This window comes from Pelobates fuscus, chromosome 10, assembly GCF_036172605.1.
Source record: "Pelobates fuscus isolate aPelFus1 chromosome 10, aPelFus1.pri, whole genome shotgun sequence".
NCBI classification, from domain to species: domain Eukaryota; kingdom Metazoa; phylum Chordata; class Amphibia; order Anura; family Pelobatidae; genus Pelobates; species Pelobates fuscus.
Genome location: NC_086326.1, coordinates 65,102,002 through 65,124,699, shown reverse-complemented (window position 1 = coordinate 65,124,699; position 22,698 = coordinate 65,102,002). Strand labels below are relative to the sequence as shown.

General features: G+C 41.4%; 1 protein-coding gene across 1 annotated transcript in view; it reads right to left on the bottom strand.

Annotated features, from left to right (window-relative positions):
* Positions 1 to 22,698, bottom strand: part of MINPP1 (multiple inositol-polyphosphate phosphatase 1) — a 90,054-nt gene that overhangs the window by 37,291 nt on the left and 30,065 nt on the right. The window contains exon 5 of the mRNA XM_063435059.1: positions 20,080 to 20,213. Coding sequence (XP_063291129.1) covers positions 20,080 to 20,213 — 134 coding nt within the window. The remainder of the gene's footprint in view (positions 1 to 20,079; positions 20,214 to 22,698) is intronic.

The window sequence follows — 22,698 nt, the reverse complement described above, 5'->3', positions numbered from 1 at the left end:
CAAAAAAAACGTAAACAAAACCTGGCATTTGCGCTACATGTCTGTCCAACCGCAATTCACCTCTTTCATATTAAATATACCCCCCCTTATTATATATCATTTTATTCAGGGGAAACAGGGCTTTCGTTTAACATCAAATATTTAGGTATGGAACATAATTTAATATGAAAAAAATATTACAAAAATGGGAGAAAATAAGATTTTTTTTAATTGTTTTAGTTCTATGTGACATTCTAACTGTGAATGTCATAATACTGTTTGCTTTTACTGCAATACAATACACATATTTGTATTCAGCGATGTCTCACGTGTAAAACAGTACCCCCCTATGTACAGGTTTTATGGTGTTTTGGGAAGTTACAGGGTCAAATATAGCATGTTACATATTTCATTTTTTTCACATTGAAATTCGCCAGATTGGTTACGTTGCCTTTGAGACCATATGGTAGCCCAGAAATAAGAATTACCCCCATGATGGCATACCATTTGCAAAAGTAGACAACCCAAGGTATTGCAAATGGAGTATGTCCAGTCTTTTTTAGTAGCCACTTGGTCACAAACACTGGCCAAAGTTAGTGTTAATATTTTAAAATGCAAAAAACTAATTTGAACGCAAATTTTGGCCAGTGTTTGTGACTAAGTGGCTACTAAAAAAAAAACCATACCCTATTTGCAATACCCTGGGTTGTCTACTATTGCAAATGGCATGCCATCATGGGGATCATTTTCATTCCTGGGCTACCATACGGTCTCAAAGGCAACCTGGCGAATTTTAATGTGAAAAAACTGAAACGCAAACCTTATATTTGACTCTGTAACTTTTGAAAACACCATAAAACCTGTACATGAGGGGTACTGTTATACTCAGGAGACTTCGCTGAACACAAATATTAGTGTTTCAAAACAGTAAAACGTATCACAACAATTATATCGTCAGTGTAAGTGCCATTTGTGTGTGAAAAATGCAAAAAATGTCACTGTCACTGACGATATCGTCGTTGTAATATATTTTACTGTTTTGAAACAATAATATTTGTGTTCAGCGAAGTCTTCCGAGTAAAACAGTACCCCCCCATGTACAGGTTTTATTGTGTCTTGGAAAGTTACAGGGTTAAATATAGTGCTAGCAAATTAAATTCCCTATAGTTTCAGCATGGGTTGTCAGGCAGGTCCCGCTAATTGTAATTAATAAAATGACCTAATTATGTAAAATTATTACATAAATATATGCGTAGAATTATTATATATATAGGTGTGTATATATATATATATATATATATATATATGTGTGTGCATATATATGTATATAATTTTTTTTATTATTTTTATTTATATATAGGTATATATTTAGTGATATATACGTATATACTTATGTATATAGATATATATATTATTTCGTTCTACATGTATTTTGATATCAATATATATATATTAATTTTAAAATACAGTTAGAACGAAATTACGCATGTTTATATATTTTTTATCTATTTATTTTGTATTATTTTTTTTATTTTTTTTTTTAACGTATTTATATATTTATTTATTTGTTATTATATATAAATATATATATAATAAAAATTATATATATATTTAATCAATATCATTGTACGTGTATTTTGATATTAATATATATATAATTATGTATATATTAATATTAAAATACATGTAGACAGTGTATGTATATTTATGTGTATATGTGTATATATATACTTAGATCATATATATAATAAATATATATATGATCTAAGTATATATAATCTTATTTTTACACTGTTTTAACTGATTTTATTTGAATTTCAGACAGCAGGGGGAGTACCTGTCATTACAGGCACTCCCCCTGCTGGCACTGCCTTGGACGGCTATGCCGTCCATGTGATCGCGGGGTCCTCGCAAGGACCTCGCGATCACATGGCCCTGGGGGGCCGAAGAGGACGGAGGGGGACTCCCTGGGCTCCCAGGTAAGTCCCCCATACCGCGATCGCCGGCGTGGGATCGCCAGCGACCGGATAAGTACATAAGATCACAGGACGTTCTATGCCGCCCTGCGTATTTTAGAGCCATCTAAATAAGGACGGCATAGAACGTCCTGCGGTCTTAAGGGGTTAATGTAAACTTGGTAAAAGGTAAATAAATATGAAGTGGTTTATTCACTAAAGTCTCAGAATACTTGGTTGTATAGGGAGAGGTATTAGCAGTAGAAAGAGGGAAGTGCTCATGCCATTGTACAGAACACTGTGAGACCTCACTTGGAATATTGTACGCAGTACTGGAGACCATATCTTCAGAAGGATATTGATACCTTAGAGAGAGAGTTCAGAGAAGGGCTACTAAACTGGTTCATGGATTGCAGGATAAAACTTACCAGGAAAGGTTAAAGGATCTTAACATGTATAGCTTGGAGGAAAGACGAGACAGGGGGGATATGATAGAAACATTTAAACACATAAAGGGAATCAACACAGTAAAGAAAAACTACCACAACAAGAGGGCATAGTCTTAAATTAGAGGGACAAAGGTTTAAAAATAATATCAGGAAGCATTACTTTACTGAGAGGGTAGTGGATGCATGGAATAGCCTTCCAGCTGAAGTGGTAGAGGTTAACACAGTAAAGGAGTTTAAGCATGCATGGGATAGGCATAAGGCTATCCTAACTATAAGATAAGGCCAGGGACTAATGAAAGTATTTAGAAAATTGGGCAGACTAGATGGGCCAAATGGTTCTTATCTGCCGTCACATTCTATATTTCTATGTAAAGTTTGAATTGTTGAATAGCTGAACGGAAATCAGAAATGACTTGGAGAATTTTTCAAATTCAGCCACTAGAGGTGGAGTTAACCCTGCCAGGTAGTTATTGCAGTTTATAAAAAAAACTGCAATAATTACACTTGCAGGGTTAAGAGTAGTGGGAGTTGGCACCCAGACCACTCCAATGGGCAGAAGTAGTCTGGGTGCCTGGAGTGTCCCTTTAACATTAATTATGGAAACACCCATTGTCATTTAACAAACAGTCATAATAAGGGAGTCATATCTTTAATAACACACAGAATACGCATGTTTGAAGCAGCTCCATCACAAAGAAAGAAATTTAAAAATAAACAGTCAAAAGATATAAAAACAAAGTAGGGACCAGGGCCGGCTGGCCCACCGAGATACCAGGAAATTTCAGACGTGGGTGAAGATTGAAGATAGCAGCACTTGCAGAGGACAGCACTAGGTAAATATAACTAACCTCTACCACCGCATGGTAAGCGGTAATGTCAATATGGAAAATATGCAAAGACCCCAGAAGGTGACAAAGCCGCTTAAGGTCTTTAACCTCTCCTATCAATGTTCACAAACTTCACTCTGTAAATGTGAGAAATCTCTTCTCCGTGAAATAGATTTATATTATTTCATCATTCTTTTGGTGATCTCAAACTAAAAAGCTTACCCTTGACTTGTATTATCTTTTGTTATACATACTCTACCATTTAAATATATATATATATATCATTTTATATGTAATTATATTCCCATGGCTATATATACACCAACACTGTTATCAGTGCTAATAAACACATGTGTTTCTCTGATTATCTCAGCTAACAGTTAATCAATACAAAATTGAATTTTAATAACCATCACTTTCCATGTGCTCAATATATTGGAAGCAGAGCACCAAACAGTTGATTTAACCAATTATCCCTTTTCGTCAGTACAGTATCGCCATTGGAAATAAGAAAGGGAAATACATAAATCTTGGCTTGCTGGTGGGCCATGAAGACTGGTTTGGGAACCACTGTGCTATGCTATTGCCTACACAAATCTTTCTTAAAGGAGTACTATAGTGTCAGGAACTTGTCACCGGTTAAAAAGGTGTAAAACTCACCTCTTTTCCAGCACCGTGAGGGTCTGGTCGCGGCTGTTCCTGCCCACACTCCTCCTCCTTGGCCAAGATCCAATTTGATTATCTCAGCCAATCCAATGCTTTCCCATAGGAAAGCATTGAGAGGCTATGACACATGCTAGACAAAACACTGTGCTGCGCCAATCAACATCTCTAATTGAATCAATGCATCTCTCTGAGGATCGTTTTGCGGCTCCATGCAGAACGTGGACACACTGAATTTCTGTGTGACTGCCACTGGAGGTATCCCTAGGGAGCAATGTAAACACTGCCTTTTCTCTGAAAAGACAGTGTTTACATTAAAAGTTTACATGGACAGGCAGTAGACACCAGAACAACTACAGCTTAACGTAGTTGTTCTGGTGACTATAGTGTCCCTTTAACACACAAGAGGGATAGTTACATTCAAATCCTCCTTCTTATATACAATCTTTCTGCCTGTGATGTTTATGGGCACATCATGTCTACCTTATTGCAATCCTTGAGGAATTAAGAATATAGATCAGGGATTTGCAGAGGATTTAATCGATTTAGATTTTGCTACAGCATTTAATAATGTTCCATACTAACAAATGCAAAGCTAAACTGCATTTTAACTATACTGTACAAATAGAACAAATGTTAAATTATTCTGTTGTCAATAAAACAACTGGTTCTACAAATAGATATATAAAGTGGAATAAATATTAGATGGCCAAGGAACGCTATCTGTGTAAGTTGCTACAGTGAACTGTTGTCAAAGCATTCCTGATTGACTTCTGCAACAGATAGAAAGAAGTCATGCAGGACATCAGGACCCTGACTGCCCCAGATTCAGTTGTTGTGATGGCCACTGACCTGGAGTCCTCACAATATGACATTGTGATACAGGTGAATACAATGATACAGTAAGTCTAGTAACATATCCACACCATCACAGCTTTGTAGATCCACAATATGAGATAGTCTCAGAAGTTATGAACCAAATCACAGTGTTGGTCTTGGTAATATACTTGAAGAAGACTTCATACCCAACATCAACAAGAGGATTCCTTAATAAGACCTGCATTTGGGGTTTGATGTCACCAGAGTTCCTGCGGAGGGCCCTAGCGACATATGTGGTTATTAGCAATCTCAGTTATGGGAATTTCACTTTGAATTTCCATTTTTTTTTTTTGCCAAACTGGATCTGCCAATACATCCATCAGGAGAGGGAGGTGAGCAGAAGGCCCTCAAGATATACCCATCAACAAACAGGACTTTAAGCATCAGACAGCTTATCCCACCTGGCTTCTCCGAGAGCTCCCCTGGTCTACCTTAAACATCTCAAACGTGTTTTGGTTCCTTGGTTTTGGTTATGATTTTTTTAAAATTATTTCTGATTTATTTTTATTTCTTTGGAACCTTGTAGTTTTATTATAATTTATTTCAGTATTCTTGGACCATACAGTGGATATCTTTTTGATAACATGCAGTTCACCCACAATGTGAAATGAAGCAGTTTTTAAAAATGACTCTCAGGTGGAGTTATTTTTCTTCTCTCCTTCTACACATAACCCTTAATTGCAATAAGCTATTGCACATTCAAAACCTGGTAGAAGTTTGTTAAATGTTACCTGTACTTGCTTATTCATGCCTAATAAAAACAAATACATTTTGACAACTCGTATAAGGTCAGCTTCATTCTTCATCATTCTGGGTGTATAATTGCTGTGGAGCTGCTCCACACGCAGACACAACAATATGGAGCTCCTCGAAAAAAGATGCCCAAGTGTTCCTCCTAAACCGGAGGTATGCTGTAGACCCACCGGACATCTACTGGGTTATTAGTCACTGATAATAATCTAATCTACCTGGATTCTAAAAACGTATTGTGCTTATGGCTATGTCTCCTCTCTAATCCTTTACTCCTAACTTCGTGAGTTCCCTGCAGTTTTACTTTATTCTTGAGAGATCTCTGCAATCAGGCATACTATTGCTAAATCCTTAGCTTGCAAATACAGTGTAACTGCCCATGGCAGTGGAGATTGTCCGATCCACTTGTAAGGTCTTATCAGCATTGTGCAGAGAATTCTTGGCTACAGTTTCTTTCAAATGCTCAGTTACTGATAAGGCATTAAAGGAGAATAAAGGTCTTCTTCCAGTAGTGGGGTACAGGGCCACAGGGGCTCTGGGATAAAGGGCCACAGGGGCTCTAGGGTACAGGGCGACTGGTGCTTGCTTACCTTGGGCAGGGAGGGCAAAAGTTGATTTCTGTTTTTTCAGTGTGCTAAGTACCTGGACTGCACCCAAATCCTTCCTTTTTTAAAATCCATGATTAATCACCTTACTTAGCTTATAGAAATGGCAACTCGTCTTTAGCTTCAAACACTTCACCTTATTGAAGCAGTTAAAGGGACACTCCAGGCACCCAGACCACTTCTGCCCATTGGAATGGTCTGGGTGCCAACTCCCACTACTCCTAACCCTGCAAGTGTAATTATTGCAGTTTTCTATAAACTGCAATAATTACCTTGCAGGGTTAACTCCACCTCTAGTGGCTGTCTACTAGACAGCCACTAGAGGGAAGTTCCTGGATTATAGCACAGATTATCTGTGCTAGAGCGTCGCTGGACGTCCTCACGCTGTGTTTGAATTGTGCTGGCTCTGCCCCTGATCTGCCTCCTTGTCAGTCTCAGCCAATCCTATGGAGAAGCACTGTGATTGGATCAGGCTACCACTTCTGATGATGTCAGCAGACTGCTTGCTGGTCTGAGGCAGACAGGGCAGAGCCAGCAGCTTCAGGCTTGAATACAAGTAAGATTTTGCTAGATTTAGGGAGGCATGAGGGGTCCAAGGGGGCTAGATGGTGGTTTTAACACTATAGGGACAGGAATACATGTTTGTGTTCCTGACCCTATAGTGTTCCTTTAAATTAAAAATGTAACCTTTCAAGTAGTTATGGTATCAAAACCCTATCCCAGCAGCCTTGAATTTGACAAATTTATCAAACTGGCAGAGCTCTTTACCCACTTGACTAAATAGAGAGGATGAAATGGACATGGTGCTTAGAATGTCCATTTAATTCTCCAGTTCTCTACTTTACTTCCGATGTAGAAATTCCAATCGTTCTAGCTATAATACAGAATGAAGTATAAACTGTCTGGAATTCAATATAGTTTTAAGATTTCAGCCAAACGGCAAACATAGCCGACATTACGAATAATCTAGTTTGGCTATTATGCCAAACATTTGATTTTGAATTACTGAAAAGACACAAGTTTGGGTGGTTAGTTGACTACATGTTCTTATCTAAACATTTAAATACAGGGATGGGTTTATTTGTTTTAGTACAGTAACCTTAAGTACCCATAACCCTCATTAACCACTTAGACTGCTAAAAAATTATGGGAATTGCAGTTAAAAAAAAAAAAAAATCAAAAGAATCTGCGGTACCAAAGTATGCTCTCACAGCTATAAAATCGTCATTATGAATAATAATATGAAAAATATTAAGAAAATAAAACAATGAAATTAAAGGGACACTATAGTCACCCTGACCACTTCAGCTCAATGAAGTGGTCTGGGTGCCAGGTCCCTCAGGTTTTAACCCTTCAGATGCAAACATTTGGGGTTAAGCCAGCCTCTAGAGGCGTATCTGCAACGCTGGAGGCATAGTATGCCTCCACTTGCCGCGGATGCGGCTCCGCTGACGTCAGCAGAGGGAGTTGACGTCGGCGGGGGTTTAGAGGTCACCAGCGCCGAGGGAGCCCGGCGCTGGATTAAGGTAAGTAGCTGAGTTTTAACCCCTTCAGCGCCACGGGAGGGGGACCCTGAGGGTGGGGGCACCCTCAGGGCACTATAGTGTCAGGAAAACCGCTTTGTTTTCCTGACACTATAGTGATCCTATAACTGCAGGTCAAGATGAAAAAAAAAATATGTAAAGACCTACCAAACACACTTTTTTTTTTTTTTTTAAAACCTCAACACCTATTTAAAAAGAACTACCTCATTCTCTGCACTATGGCTAAGCAAAACATAAAAGCTGCTGTTTACTCTAGTAAGGTCTGTTTATCAGTATCATACACCACCACAAGTTAGGGCCAAGTGGAGGAGGCTGTATTGGACAAGGCGTAACCGCTTATCTAGAAAATATAGATTTCAGCGCAGTCTTCTTAGACATAAGGGTTTATTTACTAACCAGTGACCTGCAATGAACTGAAACTGAATCTTTGTGAACTGCTCCCCGTCGCTTCTAAATAATCAATTTACCAGGAGGGAGCCTGCACTTCCCTCCTTGTAATTAAACAAACGAACACCTAAATTGTAAGGACAACATTTCATCCAACAAGCAATTTGGTCATTCCTTTCGGATGGTTTTGCATTCAGCCATTCCTCATACTGATGATTAGCAGAGTTGATCGGCTTTAAGAAAATGGATGCCTAAGTCTAATGTCCATATTTAACTCAAATAGAATAAACCGTAGTGTGTTAAGGCTTAGCTAGGCATTAAAAACTAATGCAAATTCAGAAACTACAGCTCCCATGATTCTTGTATTTATGTATGTTAGGAATTCAACACACGAACAGGTCTTGTAAAAAGAACACAAGTATAGGGATATACTGCCTCCTAGTGTTACGCTATGAAAATGCATGTTGAGATGTTTCATACACTAGGATCGAGAGATTAATTTGTCATCTGATAGTTAAGGTAAACACTCTGGCATCCATTTAGCAAGAATTTAGCAATGTGATTAGTTTAACTTGGCAGAAGAAATGCAAGCTAGTTAAAAAAACAGAAAATAAAAATAGATATTTACCATGCTTGTGACTCAGTTATTAGGCTTGAAACTCGAAAGGGCTTTGCTGTCTGTTAGAATTTTGCCCCTTTAGTGTTTTTTTTTGTTTTGTTTTTTAATTATGATGTCTATATAAAGATGTGTAGTTTTATAGGATTTTGAGTTTGTGCAATGCAGCGACTGATTTAAGTCTATTCTTGACTGTTAGTTATAAAAGATGGAAGGGGTATTATATAAAGTGGGTCCTAGTACTTCAAATAATTGTTTTGGACCATGAACACTAGAGTATTAGTGGGACCTAGTAACCAACTCTTTTTTTGTATCTCTTTCCATCCACTTTTCTAATATAGATTATGGGATGGGATTCATGGCTTTAAAGATGGAAGATGATGGCCAAGTTCCAGAAAATGTCAAGCCACATGTAATTCAGCTTTAATTTCCCTGTAGGCAATTCTGATGTTGGATCTATGGCTTCTTATCCTCTCTCTCAATGGTATGTCAGTTTTGATTACATAGTCCAATCCACATGTGCACACCAGTGTATGCACTACAAAATCAATTTTGCATGTTATGTGGTGTCTTATATGATATTGTTGATCTGTGAGGGTGAATAAACAGTTTGCCTCTTATTATGTGGCCACGTGTCACACACACACGGTATCTAAAGCAACTTTTGTTGATTGTTGTAATCCTGACTTATTGCCATTGATCATAAACCCCCTCCGAAGAGAGGTGGGGATTGAAAAATATTACTACTCCAAAGACAAATGTTCTGAGTACAGTGTGTCCCAAAGGACTTAATGACAAATAAACCCTTTCAGCATTTCTATGAGGTCCTGTGGTTTGAGGTCTAATGACTTTGCATAGCAGCATATAACCTTTGCCTAGTATGTGGTGGTATTGGTTTCCAGTTTTAGTTTTTTCAAAAATGTTTTACAATCTTTGCTCTCCTGTTTGGATGACAGAGTTATCATAGGCTTATGTCATATCATGCATTCCCCACCCACCCCGTGGGATAGGTGTAGGTCCTTGAACATGACCATGGTAATATCAAAGGTCTTACTTAGCAATGTTAATTTCCCAATTTAAAGTCCAACCGTCCCACCCTTTTATAATGCCAGTCTGGGTTGGACTAACAGTGGACTGGATTATGTTAAGTGTCTAGAACAGTGGTTCCCAAACCGATCCTTAATGCACCTCTTCCAGTCCAAGATTTAGGAATTACCCAGGTGTTTCTATGTTTTTTTTTTTTTTTAGAAAAACAAAAACAAACCACTGTTCTAGACCGGTGTTCCCCAACCCCCGGGCCGCGGACCGGTACCGGTCCGTGGATCAAACGGTACCGGGCCGCCAGGGGCCGGCCTTTGGAGTGTGCGCATTGGCGGATCCAGGGAGGGGGGCAACGGGGCAATTGCCCCCGAGAAAATAGTGCTGCCCGAGGCTCTCCCCTGCCGGCCCATGCTGATTGCCATCACGGACCGGAGGGAAGATCAGTGATCTCCCTCCCCGGCCCACAGGCACATTGCTGGGCGGCCGGCAGGGGAGGGAAAGGGAGAGAGAACCCGGGGGAGCTCTTCCTTGCAGCTCCGCCGGGTTCTCCTCTCGCGAGCATGGAGCGTTACCATGGCAACGCTCCATTCTCGCGAGAGTGAACTCTAGCCTTAGCTGCAGGTTAGAGTTCACTCTCCCACTAGAACCACCAGGGACTGGAAGAGAAAGCAATGTCTCCCCCCCCCCCCCCCCAGCACAGGTAAGAAGGGAGGGGGGACATTAGCTATATTTATATAGTTATTTATTAATAATAAAAAAAAATATCTTTAATCTGCCCCCCTATCCCCTCACACAAACTTTAACCCCCTACGCACAGAGTGCTCTGTGTCATTTTACACGGCGTGGGAGAGTTCTTTGGAATTTTTCCACGCTGTGTAATTTGACTCATAACTCTCTGATTAGTTACTTAATCCACCAATCAGAGTGTTATGAGTCAAATTACACAGCATGGGAAAATTCCACAGAACTTTCCCACGCTGTGTAAAATGACACAGAGCACTCTGATTGGTGGATTTCAAACCAATCAGAGTGCTGTGACAGGTAAATGTAGAGACTTAACTGTCAGTCTCTTTATTTACCTGTCAGAGCATTCTGATTGGATGGCTTGAACCCACCAATAAGAGTGCTCTGAGCCTAATTGCAGGGCGGGGCAAGGCTTTATAAGCCTTCCCCGGCCCTGCAGAGCTCAGTCTGCGCGGAGCCCTCGCCGGGTGAAGATGGATTTTTTTTTTTTGCGCTCGTTTTAAAAAAAAAAAAATTTTATTGCGTCTGTTATTATGGATTTTTATTTGCCCTTTTTTGGGGCTGAAAAAAGAAGATTTTAGAAGAAAGAAAACATCGAATGGTAAGTGTATTTTTAAAGGTACTTAGTTAAATGGTCCCCCCTCATTATTTTTAGGGTGAGGGGGGTAGATAGAAGTTTATTTTTTGGGGGGAGGGGGTGACTAGGGGTTTGGGGACCCCTAGTCACCTGGGGGAGGGGGGTTAAATATATAAATGTGGGGGCCAGGGGGGAGGACATTAGGTTCCCCCCCTTATTTTTGTTTAGGGCCCCCACCCACCGCTCAGGGGTGGGGGCCAGGGGGGAGGACAATAGGCCCCCCCCAATTTGTGTTTAGGGCCCCCACCCACTGCTCAGGGGTGGGGGCCAGGGGTGAGGACATTAGGTCCCCCCCCCAATTTGTGTTTAGGGCCCCCACCCACCGCTCAGGGGTGGGGGCCAGGGGGGAGGACATTAGGTCCCCCCCCAATTTGTATTTAGGGCCCCCACCCACCGCTCAGGGGTGGGGGCCAGGGGGGAGAACATTAGGTCATCCCCCCAATTTGTATTTAGGGCCCCCACCCAGCACTCAGGGGTGGGGGCCAAGGGGGAGGACATTAGGTCCCCCCCTTATTCTTGTTTAGGGCCCCCACCCACCGCTCATGGGGTGGGGCCCGGTGGGGAGGACCATAGGTCCTCCCCCCCCTTTTTTTACTTTAGGGCCCCCACCCGCTCAGGGAGGGGGGACCCTTTTTTTTTTTTTTAACAGTGAGCAGCCACAGACTGCTCACTGTTTAATAGACATGCCCCTACTCTCGGTATAGCGAGTAGGGGCATAATTTATTAATACTAAGTAATTTTTACTTAGTATTAGTAAATTTGTCTGAAAGACCAATTTAGGTCTTTCAGCCTTTTAGTAGATAGCTCCCTAATACCGTGGGAATTAGGGAGTTATCTACTTATTAATTCCTGTCATTACACTGACTGGCTTAGTAACTTACATTTTATATGAATGTGTGTTACTTGATTGTTGTAAATGTTGCAAATGCTTACAGCTGAATCCTGTCTATGTTTGTATACTTTTTATTTGAAATTGTATACAGTGTAACATTCTTCTTCTTTCACTGGGTAAGTACCGTATATACTCGAGTATAAGCCGACCCGAATATAAGCCGAGGCCCCTAATTTTACCCAAAAAAACTGGGAAAACGTATTGACTCGAGTATAAGACTAGGGTGGGAAATGCAGCAGCTGCTGGTAAATTTCTAAATAAAATTAGATCCTTAAAAAATTATATTAATTGAATATTTATTTACAGTGTGTGTATATAATGAATACAGTGTGTGTATGAGAATGCAGTGTGTGTGTATGAGAATGCAGTGTGTGTATGGGTGCAGTGTGTATATGAGTGCAGTGTGTATATGAATGCAGTGTGTGTGTATGAGAATGCTGTGTGTATGAGTGCAGTGTGTGTGTATGAGAATGCTGTGTATGAGTGCAGTGTTTGTATGAGTGCAGTGTGTGTATGAGTGCAGTGTGTGTATGAGTGCAGTGTGTGTGTATGAATGCTGTGTGTATGAGTGCAGTGTGTGTGTATGAGAATGCTGTGTGTATGAGTGCAGTGTGTGTGTGTATGAATGCAGTGTGTGTGTGTATGAGTATGAATGCTGTGTGTGTGTATGAATGCTGTGTGTATGAGTGCAGTGTGTGTGTATGAATGCAGTGTGTGTGTATGAATGCAGTGTGTGTGTGTATGAGTGCAGTGTGTGTGTGTATGAGTGCAGTGTGTGTGTATGAGTGCAGTGTGTGTGTATGAATGCAGTGTGTGTGTATGAATGCAGTGTGTGTATGTGTGTGTGTAATGCAGAGTGTGATGCAGAGCCTTGGTAATAATTATTATTTTAATATTTTTTTGTTTCATTACATTTTTTTATTATTATTATTTTTTTATTTTATTATTATTTTTATTTTATTATTTTTATTTTTTTTATTATTATTAATATATATACATTTTTTCGTCCCCCCTCCCTGCTTGCTAGCTGGCCAGGGAGGGGGGCTCTCCTTCCCTGGTGGTCCAGTGGATGGGCACTGTGTAGGAGGGGGCTGTGGGGGCTGCAGAGAGATGTTACTTACCTTTCCTGCAGCTCCTGTCAGCTCTCTCCTCCTCCGCCGGTCCGTTCAGCACCTCGGTCAGCTCCCAGTGTAAATCTCGCGAGTGCCACGGCTCTCGCGAGATTTACACTGTGAGCTGACAGAAGAGCTGAACGGACCGGCGGAGGATGAGAGAGCTGACAGGAGCTGCAGGAAAGGTAAGTAACATCTCTCTGCAGCCCCCACAGCCCCTGTCTGTATTATGGCAATGCAAATTGCCATAATACAGACAATTGACTCGAGTAGAAGCCGAGTTGGGGTTTTTCAGCACAAAAAATTTGCTGAAAAACTCAGCTTATACTCGAGTATATACGGTATATTCATACTTAGGCAATATTGTGCTTCGGAACTTCGGCACTTTGACACCTCGGAACTTCGGCAATTCAACTAGCACTCGAATGTCCGAATTATCTGAAATTCGGCCGAATTTTAATTCGGACCGAAACGAATTGCACATGTCTAGTATATAGTGATCATGATTTTTAGCGATATCCAATATTTTTAAGGTGGTCCCCAGTGCCACCACTCATATCTGGTGTCACAATAGCTTGCATTTAAAAAAAACAAAAACTTTTTTGACTGTAATATAATAGCAGTCAGTTTCCTTCACACGTGTGCGTTTCAGGGCCTGCCAGGGCACAGTGTCACACCAGTGCAACTCATATCTGGTGTAACAGTAGTGTACATTTAAAAAAAAATAAAAATACAGGGGGCTTGTTGTCACCTTTCGAGGATCCTTGGTGTTGTACGTGGCTGGGTGGAGGAAGAGACCTTCAATGACATCAGTGAGGACAAGGAACGAAACATGGCTAGCTTGGGATCCAACCTTGTGCAAATGGGGAGTATGCGGTTGTGCAAATGGACTGTTTGCAGTTGTTTGCGGTGCATTAAACGGGGAGTTTGGTCTGTCACTGTGAAGCGGGCGTAAAACCCTTACACTACCTGATCGATACAACATCATACCTGATGTTTTAAAGCACGTTATTCCAAACAATTTAGGAATGTTATTTTATTTATGCCCTTTATGGATTAAAACCAAACTCTGCATCAACTATGTAATTTTCCATGGGAGTTTTGCCATGGATCCCCCTCCGACATGTAACAGTCCCCTTGAAACAACTTTTCCATCACTATTGTGGCCAGAAAGAGTCCCTGTGGGTTTTAAAATTCGCCTGCCTATTGAAGTCTATGGCGGTTCGCCCATTCGCGAACATTTGCGGAAGTTCGCGTTCGCGAACGGAAAATGTTATGTTCGCGACATCACTATAGATTAATCCCATATATGAATAAGATGTAAAGTATAGAATCTGGATAGGTCTGTATTTCACATCGCTCAAAACATGTCTTGTCTTATTTGTCTAGTCTTGTTATATTGTTTTGTATTTTGTGTTAAATTGTTTTTATTACGTTCACTTATGTTAAGCGTACACATAGCATATATAAACTGTTGTTGCATCATTGCCTACGCAGAGGCTCTGCTTGTATATCAAAGGTACTTGGAAGTGCGCCTACGCAGAGGCTCTGCTTGTATAACTAAGGTAATCGAAAATACGCCTGCGCAGAGGCTAACTTAATGAACATGCAGGCGAGTAAATTATGTGTATAGTAACTGTACAAACATAGTTTTTGCTTCAGATGAAACCTATATACCTATAGCTGTAGAACTAACAACAAAGAAGCTGAAATATGTGTAATAGTCGTGCATGTTGTATGCGGGTGAAGTGATCGATATGTGCAGTTCTTGTTTATTTACTATGCATGCAGTAGTAGGTGGTATTAATCTCTGGCCGCTAGGGGCAGTACCATAAACTAATGTAACGTATATTATGACATGCTGTGTTCAATGCAGTTCAGTAGGCACATAATATAATATTAAGGACTCTGGTACTGTCCTTTTAAGTCAAAAGCTAAGTGTCTAGTAAAAATCGCAGTTGTTATACTGAAAGAGTACACTGGTGTATAGCATGAAGGGTGTCTACATTTCCTGGCTGACGTGTATGCATGTGGATATCTATTATGCAATGCGTTAGCTTGTAGCCATATGCCCAGATAGCCTAAGCAAAGGTTAGCCCGCAGGACCCGCAGTAACATTATAATCATGCTAAACATCATTGTTGTACAGTCTGTCCTGTTGCACTCATTAATAACCTGCGGTTTTGTATAGAATGCTCATTAGGGCAGATAGCAATAAACTTTTGAAAGAAAAAATGAAAAATTATGGGATGGAAATAAAGGCAGGTCAATACGGGAGCAGGACCAGTTTTGATGTCAGTCCAATGAGGGCCTCCCTTGGCGCGGTCGCAGTGTGTCACCCAGGACCTCGAGTCACCATCCGTCCTCCCCGAGACTACTCCAGCCCAGCACCCGAGTCCTCTGCGGTGCTGTGGGCACTCGGGAGCTGAATCAGTCCACTCGACCCCCACACCTAGAGTCCGTGGGCCACTCACTCCCTGCACCTCCCCATCACCGCCTCAGACCCAGTGAAGCTCGTGTCCCAATGTCTCTCCTGGTGCCGGCCACACACTTGGGGCTGGTGCTCGCCGCTCCCAGCCACCGGTCCGCCGGAAGGGCCGCGCTGTCCCGCCCCACAGGGCTCGCGGCATCAGGGACATTGCTCTCTGGGGACCCCACAGACCCAGAGGTTAAGGCACTCACTTTTCCTGCGGGCCAGTAGCAATCCCAGGGGTCCGTCCGGCACCCAGCTGTGCCAAATTCCGCACTGGCCGTCCAGATCAGCTCCCCTTGGTGGGTATTTTTCTTAGTATCGGTCACCCAGGTTCTGCCTTCTCCACCTTCCTTCCTCCGACTCAGCAGTAGCGCCTTTGTGGAGTATTTGCCAGTGTCAATCGGTCTGCAGGCAGGCCCCTGTCTGGTGGCCTTTGCCTGTATAGGGGATCGTGTGGGCTCCACGCGGTATCTACCGCCCTGGAGTGTGTCGTCCCCATACGGCCGGGATTACCCCCACCCGCCGGGGGGGGGGAGCGGGGCCGGGCCCCCCCCTGCGGCTTTTGCTTTCCTCAGCGGAGAATTGCCGGGGTTTAGATGTCCCTGGCCTGTTGGGCCGTTATCCGTGCTACTACATGTGCCGTGCATGTCCAGGCTTAATGTGGCGTGTAGGCCCGCTTTAGGAGTTTCAGTGTTCCCATCTCAGCACCGGGTTCAGTGTGGTATCGTCAGGTAGCTGATCTGTTCCTCTTCGGTAATATGCAGAGGGATCCCGCTTTATCGTATTGTATGTGCTGTTTTTAGCCGTTTTTCTGGGCTCAAGGCTGGGAGACATGAGGTGCTGCTGCCATTCAGCTTGGCGGCCCGGCCCCGCCCCCTTGTTTTGTATTTTAACGTGATCAGTCTTGATACAAAGTATTTATAATATGGAATATTTAAATAGTTGTACTCTTTTAGTAAAACATATGCAAGGAGAAAGATATGGTATATACAAGTCATTCTCATTATTTAACAGCTACATCTTATGTGTGTAAATACTGATCATTGTCTACTGTATACCAGCTTTCATTATTTGGATATAAAACCAAATAATGGAGAGCAAAAACGGGGCACAAGAGAATACTGAGAACGGGCAGCAGCTGAAATAGCCTGCCCTTCGGTGGGTCCCCGCTCAGCTCTCAAGCTGGTTTTAGCTCATCTTGTGCCATTACAGAGAGAACATCTCTGAAACATATCAGACTGGTCCCACCCATAGGGGCAGTCCAGATCCGAAAATCCATCAAGTTCCCTCTGCACGAGATATACAGCAACCCCAGACGATCGTTTCAGCCTTGTTGGGCATCATCAGTGAGGCACCGTGAGCAAGGGGTCCACGTCTGGATTACCCTTTAAACTTATGGAGAGCAAACAGGGCACCCTGTTTTTTTGCTCTAAAACCAAATAAAATTGATAATTAAAAAAAAAAATCATGAGGGTGTGTGAGATGACTTGTTAATATGTTTATTGGTGTAAAGTCTACTGTCATAAGGTATTTATTGTTTCTATACAAAGAAAAAAAAAGTTAGAGCAGTGCTAAATATAACAGAACAAAAATAATATAGGCAGCCCCTGAAAATAAGGGATTCTCTCTAAAGACATCTAACAGCAAAAACAAAAACATTACTTACTTTTCTACTCTACACTTTTTGCTCTTGGCGCATCCGGTACTCCTTTTGGTTTTTGATAAATTGTTTCTACCTATTATTTTAACTCTGTCCTGATGAAGGTTTAGCTGTTAAAACCGAAACGTTGACAATTTTACTTGAGCAAATAAAAGGCTACGGTTTAAATTACTTTTTGCTGGTGAAGTTGCTGAGAGTGCCATCTCTATTCTGGAGTTTTATATTGTATATCATTTTTTTCTATTGGGAAGGCCTAATGCTTGTAGCATATGCTCATTACGTCCCACTCGTGATGACTTTGGAGGAGGTGAAAACAGAGACGGCACAGAGGGACCTCGGTTCTGGAATAAGGTAAGTGTTTAACCCCTTAAGGATCAAACTTCTGGAATAAAAGGGAATCATGACATGTCACACATGTCATGTGTCCTTAAGGGGTTAAAGGTTTATTCACCCCTTTTAATGCCGCGGGGAGAGGGCATATGGACTTACTATAATTTTAGGAACACAGCTTTGCATTCCTAACACTACAATGTTCCTTTAAGGAATCACTACATACACATAAAGCAATTCAGCTTGCGTCAGTGCTTTATGGGTCATAAGTCTATCATATTTGTGACAGGTCATAAAAGTGCCGATTTCAATAGAAATCATCACTTTTATAATTGGAGGCAGAAACACATACCTGGATGTCACTTAGAGTGGCTGGGAGATTTTCTTCCACTTCTGTTAGCTCCACAGAGCCAACTGAAGTGGCAGGGGGGCTATGATATGGTGTGCCTGCCTTCCCCCATTCTAAAATCAGCTGTCTGCAATACAGTTCATTGAGGAGTATAGGAAAGCTGCGATCACAGCTCTAGCACTGATGCCTCTCAATGAAAAGCTCGTGATTGGTGTATTGCCCAGCATAGACGGAAAGTCTGTTTGTGGAAAGAGGAAAGGGCTTGCAAAAGCTGCCTATTCAGCAAGTCTGCTGCTTTTGCAAGCCGTTGACAGAAAAAAAATATACAGAAAAAAAAAAAAATATATATATATATATATATATATACATATATGCTCTCTTGGGGGTACATCAACTAAAAAGTATCTCATCTCCAAATAAATGAACATACACATACATATATTCTCATACCTCACAAAGGTATGAAGATAGGATGGAATCTGGTATAGACATCTCCATAGTTTATTCCATGAATTAAATAAGTAAAAACTAAATTTAAATTGAGAATATGTGCAGTCTGTGCTCAGAACGAACAGATTTGACATACATAACAAGGAGAGAATTCCACGCTTATCCTTCTTGGTTAATTATTTTCTTATCATACTATTATGAAATAATAACAAGGGAGTAACATTATCAATTAAGAATGTAAGGTTGAGATAGTGGCTGATCATTTGCTAGTTTTATTTTGCCCTTTGAGCCCCAGAGAGAGGCACTGTGCGAATGTTTACATTAAACAAACATGTTAATCAGATTGCTAAATAGATTTAATGGGTGAAAGGAAATGGAGTTGAGTTTCTGTATTCTTAGTTATCAAAGCAGAAAAGTCAGCTATAATTAATTTTTCTAGACACACACCTGGTAAGGTAATTATATCACTTGGGGAGTATATGATTCAGACAGGGCTAATGAGATTCGATACTTACATACTACATACTTATCTTGCATTAGATGCAGATCATATCTTTGCAGCTAAACTGATTCTCCCCTACCATTCTTGTGCTGGTCAGTGTCCAATCACATGTTTCTCACAGAGCATCTCTGTACGTCTCTTTCTCCCCGAGCCCCTCTGTGCATCTTTTCTCCCCCCAGGCCCACTGTATGTCTCTTTGTTCCCCCTCCCAGCCCCACGGGGTGTTTGTGTCGTCGTCGTCCCCCCTCCCTGCCCCACTGTGTGTCTCTGAGTCCCCTCTTTCAGCACCTCTGTGTGTCACTTAGTCCCTCCCAGCCACGTGTGTTTCTTTGTTCCCTCTGTAACTTTATGGCATCTCTCCCCACCCCCACTATATCTTTATGGTCTTCCCCATCCCTTTGTGGCCCCCCCTCCCCATGCAGCGTAGCCGAGCGGACCGCAGTACCCAGTTTGACAGGAAGCAGTTCGGTGCTCTCAATCAGCACTTCCTGTCAGACCAGGTAGAGGATACAGAAGCTTCTCGGCTTCGTGGTCCGGATAACCCACATGCAGTGACCAGCAGGAGGGGAGCTCTGTGCCGTGAGCTCTCCTTTTACCTGTCACGGGGTGGGCTGAAGTGGTGTCGGGGAGGTAGGGGAAGGTAAATATTTGGTGTTTAGTGGAAATATACTTTATAAATGGGAGGTGCTATAATTTGTTCCATGTTTACTGTCAGCTAATATCGACATTTGTCATGTATTGGTTGATGACTTTCAGCCTCAATAAACCTAAAACAGTTTGAAATAAAGCCATGTTATTGCGGAAGTTACAACCCTGAGCAGCAGCTGATTTCAACTGCTGCTCTGGAGTGTAACCCCCATTAATGCCATGCATGCTACAGTTGTCACAGACCTGACTGAAATTATAACCCCCCAAACTGCATGGGGGTAAACCATGCATTATTTCACATTGTTGCAGTGAAGTCATCACAATCTGTACAGTATGTAATTCTAAAAATATATGGAAATAGTGTTTTGAGTAAAGTGTTTTTTTGTTATCTCCTTTGAATGGAAAGAAGAGAATGAGCAGTACAAATCAAGGTTACCATTTTTAAAGAAGTTTTAAAGAAAAGCATGAAAAAACAGTGGTTTTACTCTAAGCAATGTACTTTTCTTTCAATTCCCTTTAATAATTACTGATAGGCCCAAAACTACATTAAAAGAACCATGTTACAGTTTACGGAATCATCTCATTACCTTTTACTCTCTGCGACTGCAGTTTCCAAATGTTGGAAGATATGTTGAAACAAGCTGCAGCTGGAACGACTGTTAATAGCAAACCCATACCCACGTTTCCAATACTGCTTCAGATCATTGAGGTATTCTAAGACCTGCATAAAAGAGAAAAAGCAAAGTGTTATTACCATGGATATTTGACATTATGATCTACACCAGCGTTTCCCAATTGGTGTTCCACGGAATCCTAGGGTTCGCGAGAACATAATTGGGGTTCCGCTGCGATTTGCAGATCGGGTGAACCTAAATGCTTTGCCACCCGATCGGTATTGCTGAACAGGGGCCCAGTCAGGCGCCGCAGCTTTTTAAGACCGTGACCGGGCCCCTGTATTGTGGGATGCTGAGAGGAACTGACAACGTGTCACTTCCTCCAAGACAGAGAGCCCGCCGAATGTGACGGGAGAGTGGGCAGCAGCGAGGAGTGAGCAGGACACCAGGCTCAGCCAGCAGCACTCATAGGAAGTCACCCTCCTGAAGGAAAAAGGTAATCTAACAGGATGGTGACTGCTAATACATGTGTCTGTATATCTATGTGTCACTGTGTGTATGTCTGTGTGTCAAGGTGTGTTTGTGTCACTGTATGTATCTGTGTGTATGTGCCAGTGTGTGCATGTGCCAGTGTGCACATGTGTCAGTATGTGTCAGTGCATAAGTCAGTGTGTATTTGTGCCAGTGTGCATCTTTGTGCCAGTGTGTGTATCTGAGTGTGTGTAAATATCTTTGTGCCAATGTGTGCATCCGTGACTACATGCCAATGTGTATCTGTGTGTGTGTGTGTGTGTGTGTGTATCTGTGTGTATGTGCCAGTGTATCTGTCAGGATTTGTATGTGCTTGTGTGTGTATATTTGTAAGCCTTTGTGCCAGTGTGTATATGCCAGCATGTATCTGTGTGTCAGTGTATCGGTCAGTGTGTCTGAGTGTGTGTGTGTATTTACCGGTGTGTGTTTGTGTGCCAGTGTGCATCTGTGTGTGTGTATCTTTGTGCCAGTGTATCTGTTAGTGTGTATGTATGTGACAGTGTGTGTATCTGTGTGTTAGTGTATCTGACAGTGTGTATGTGTGCATGACTGTATGTGTGTGTCGGTTAGTGTGTGTCTGTGTTTCTTTTTGTTAATAGGTCTGTATATCTGCGTACGTGTGTAAGTGCAGACATCTCAGCAACCAAACACACCCCCTGCAAACACAAAAATGACATACAAAGACAACCCTTAATTCCAACTCTAAAATTATATACAAACACTAAAACACAACTTTCACTCAAACCCCAATAGTACACACAAATGTACATCCTCATTTAAAATCCAACACTACATCCAAACACATTATTGCACGTAAATGAAAGCATAACAAACACACCCCTGTATCAAAATGCTAAAATTATACATAAACGCCAACTCTACACACAATAGCAATGTACTCCCAAGTACTACAACCTGTTTGCTACCTGGAGAAATATGACAAAAAGAAGACATTAAAATCTTTTAAATAAAAGGTTTGTGCAATGGCACAATTTATTTTGGGGGGATTCCACGATGTTGGTACACTATGTCAAAGGGTTCCACAGGAAAAATTAATTAGAAACTCCTGACCTACACTTTGTGCTTGCCAACATTGCATTTTAATGTTTATGTTCTTTGCTTATACCTCAATGGAAGACAAGCACAACACGAACGATGCACAATAAAACACTCAGACAATCAAAGCAGGGACCAGTTGTTAATTATAAATCTTGATTGCAGGTAGTTGGGGGTTCAGGCTATCTTTCAGGAAACGCTCTCAGGATTGTTTGCTAAAGTGAGATTTTTGGGGAATTCATGGTGACTTCAAAATCCCTTTAACATTTAAGAACAAAATAGCTGAACTGGAAAATTCTCTACGTCAGCTATTGTTCCACTTAGGCAATTCTGGCTTTAGATTTGAAATTCGCTTTTATATTAAAAGGGACATTTGGCTTTTATATTAAAAGGGACACTCTTGGCACCATAACAAGTTCAATACAATTAAGTTATTCTGGTTCAAGGAGGTCCGGGGCAATCTTACCTTCAGGGGTTAAAAACCATTAAAGGACAGTTTAACTCCAAAACAACAAGTTTTGATCGCTATGTGAAAAAGAGTGAAGCTACTTTTTTCCCACTCACTTTTCTCAATGGGAAGCTACGAATGGGCTGACCGCGTCAGCTTAGGATATCACTGGCCTGCACAGGAAGTGAGGGGGCAGTGCAAAAATCAGGCGAGGTTTTGCAGAATTTTGGGTTAAACGGTTTAACCTCTTAAACTAAGACTGTGCCTGGGACCTACGTCATTGTGATGGAGTTTTTATGGAGCCCTGAGTGCACCTTTGATCTGTCTTTGTCTTTATGATTTTTTTTTATTATTTTAAATTCAACTTAGTTTTTTTTCTCTAGGGACTATTTTTTTTTTTCTGGAGAGCAGAATTAAATTTCACTTGCTAATGCTTATTTACCCACAATAAATCAATAAAAAAAAATTAAAACAGAGATGCCCAGATGTAGAGATCAAGCTCAAGAAAGAAAAGATAAATATAACTAAAGGCAAGTGGCAATGGAGGGGATTACAAT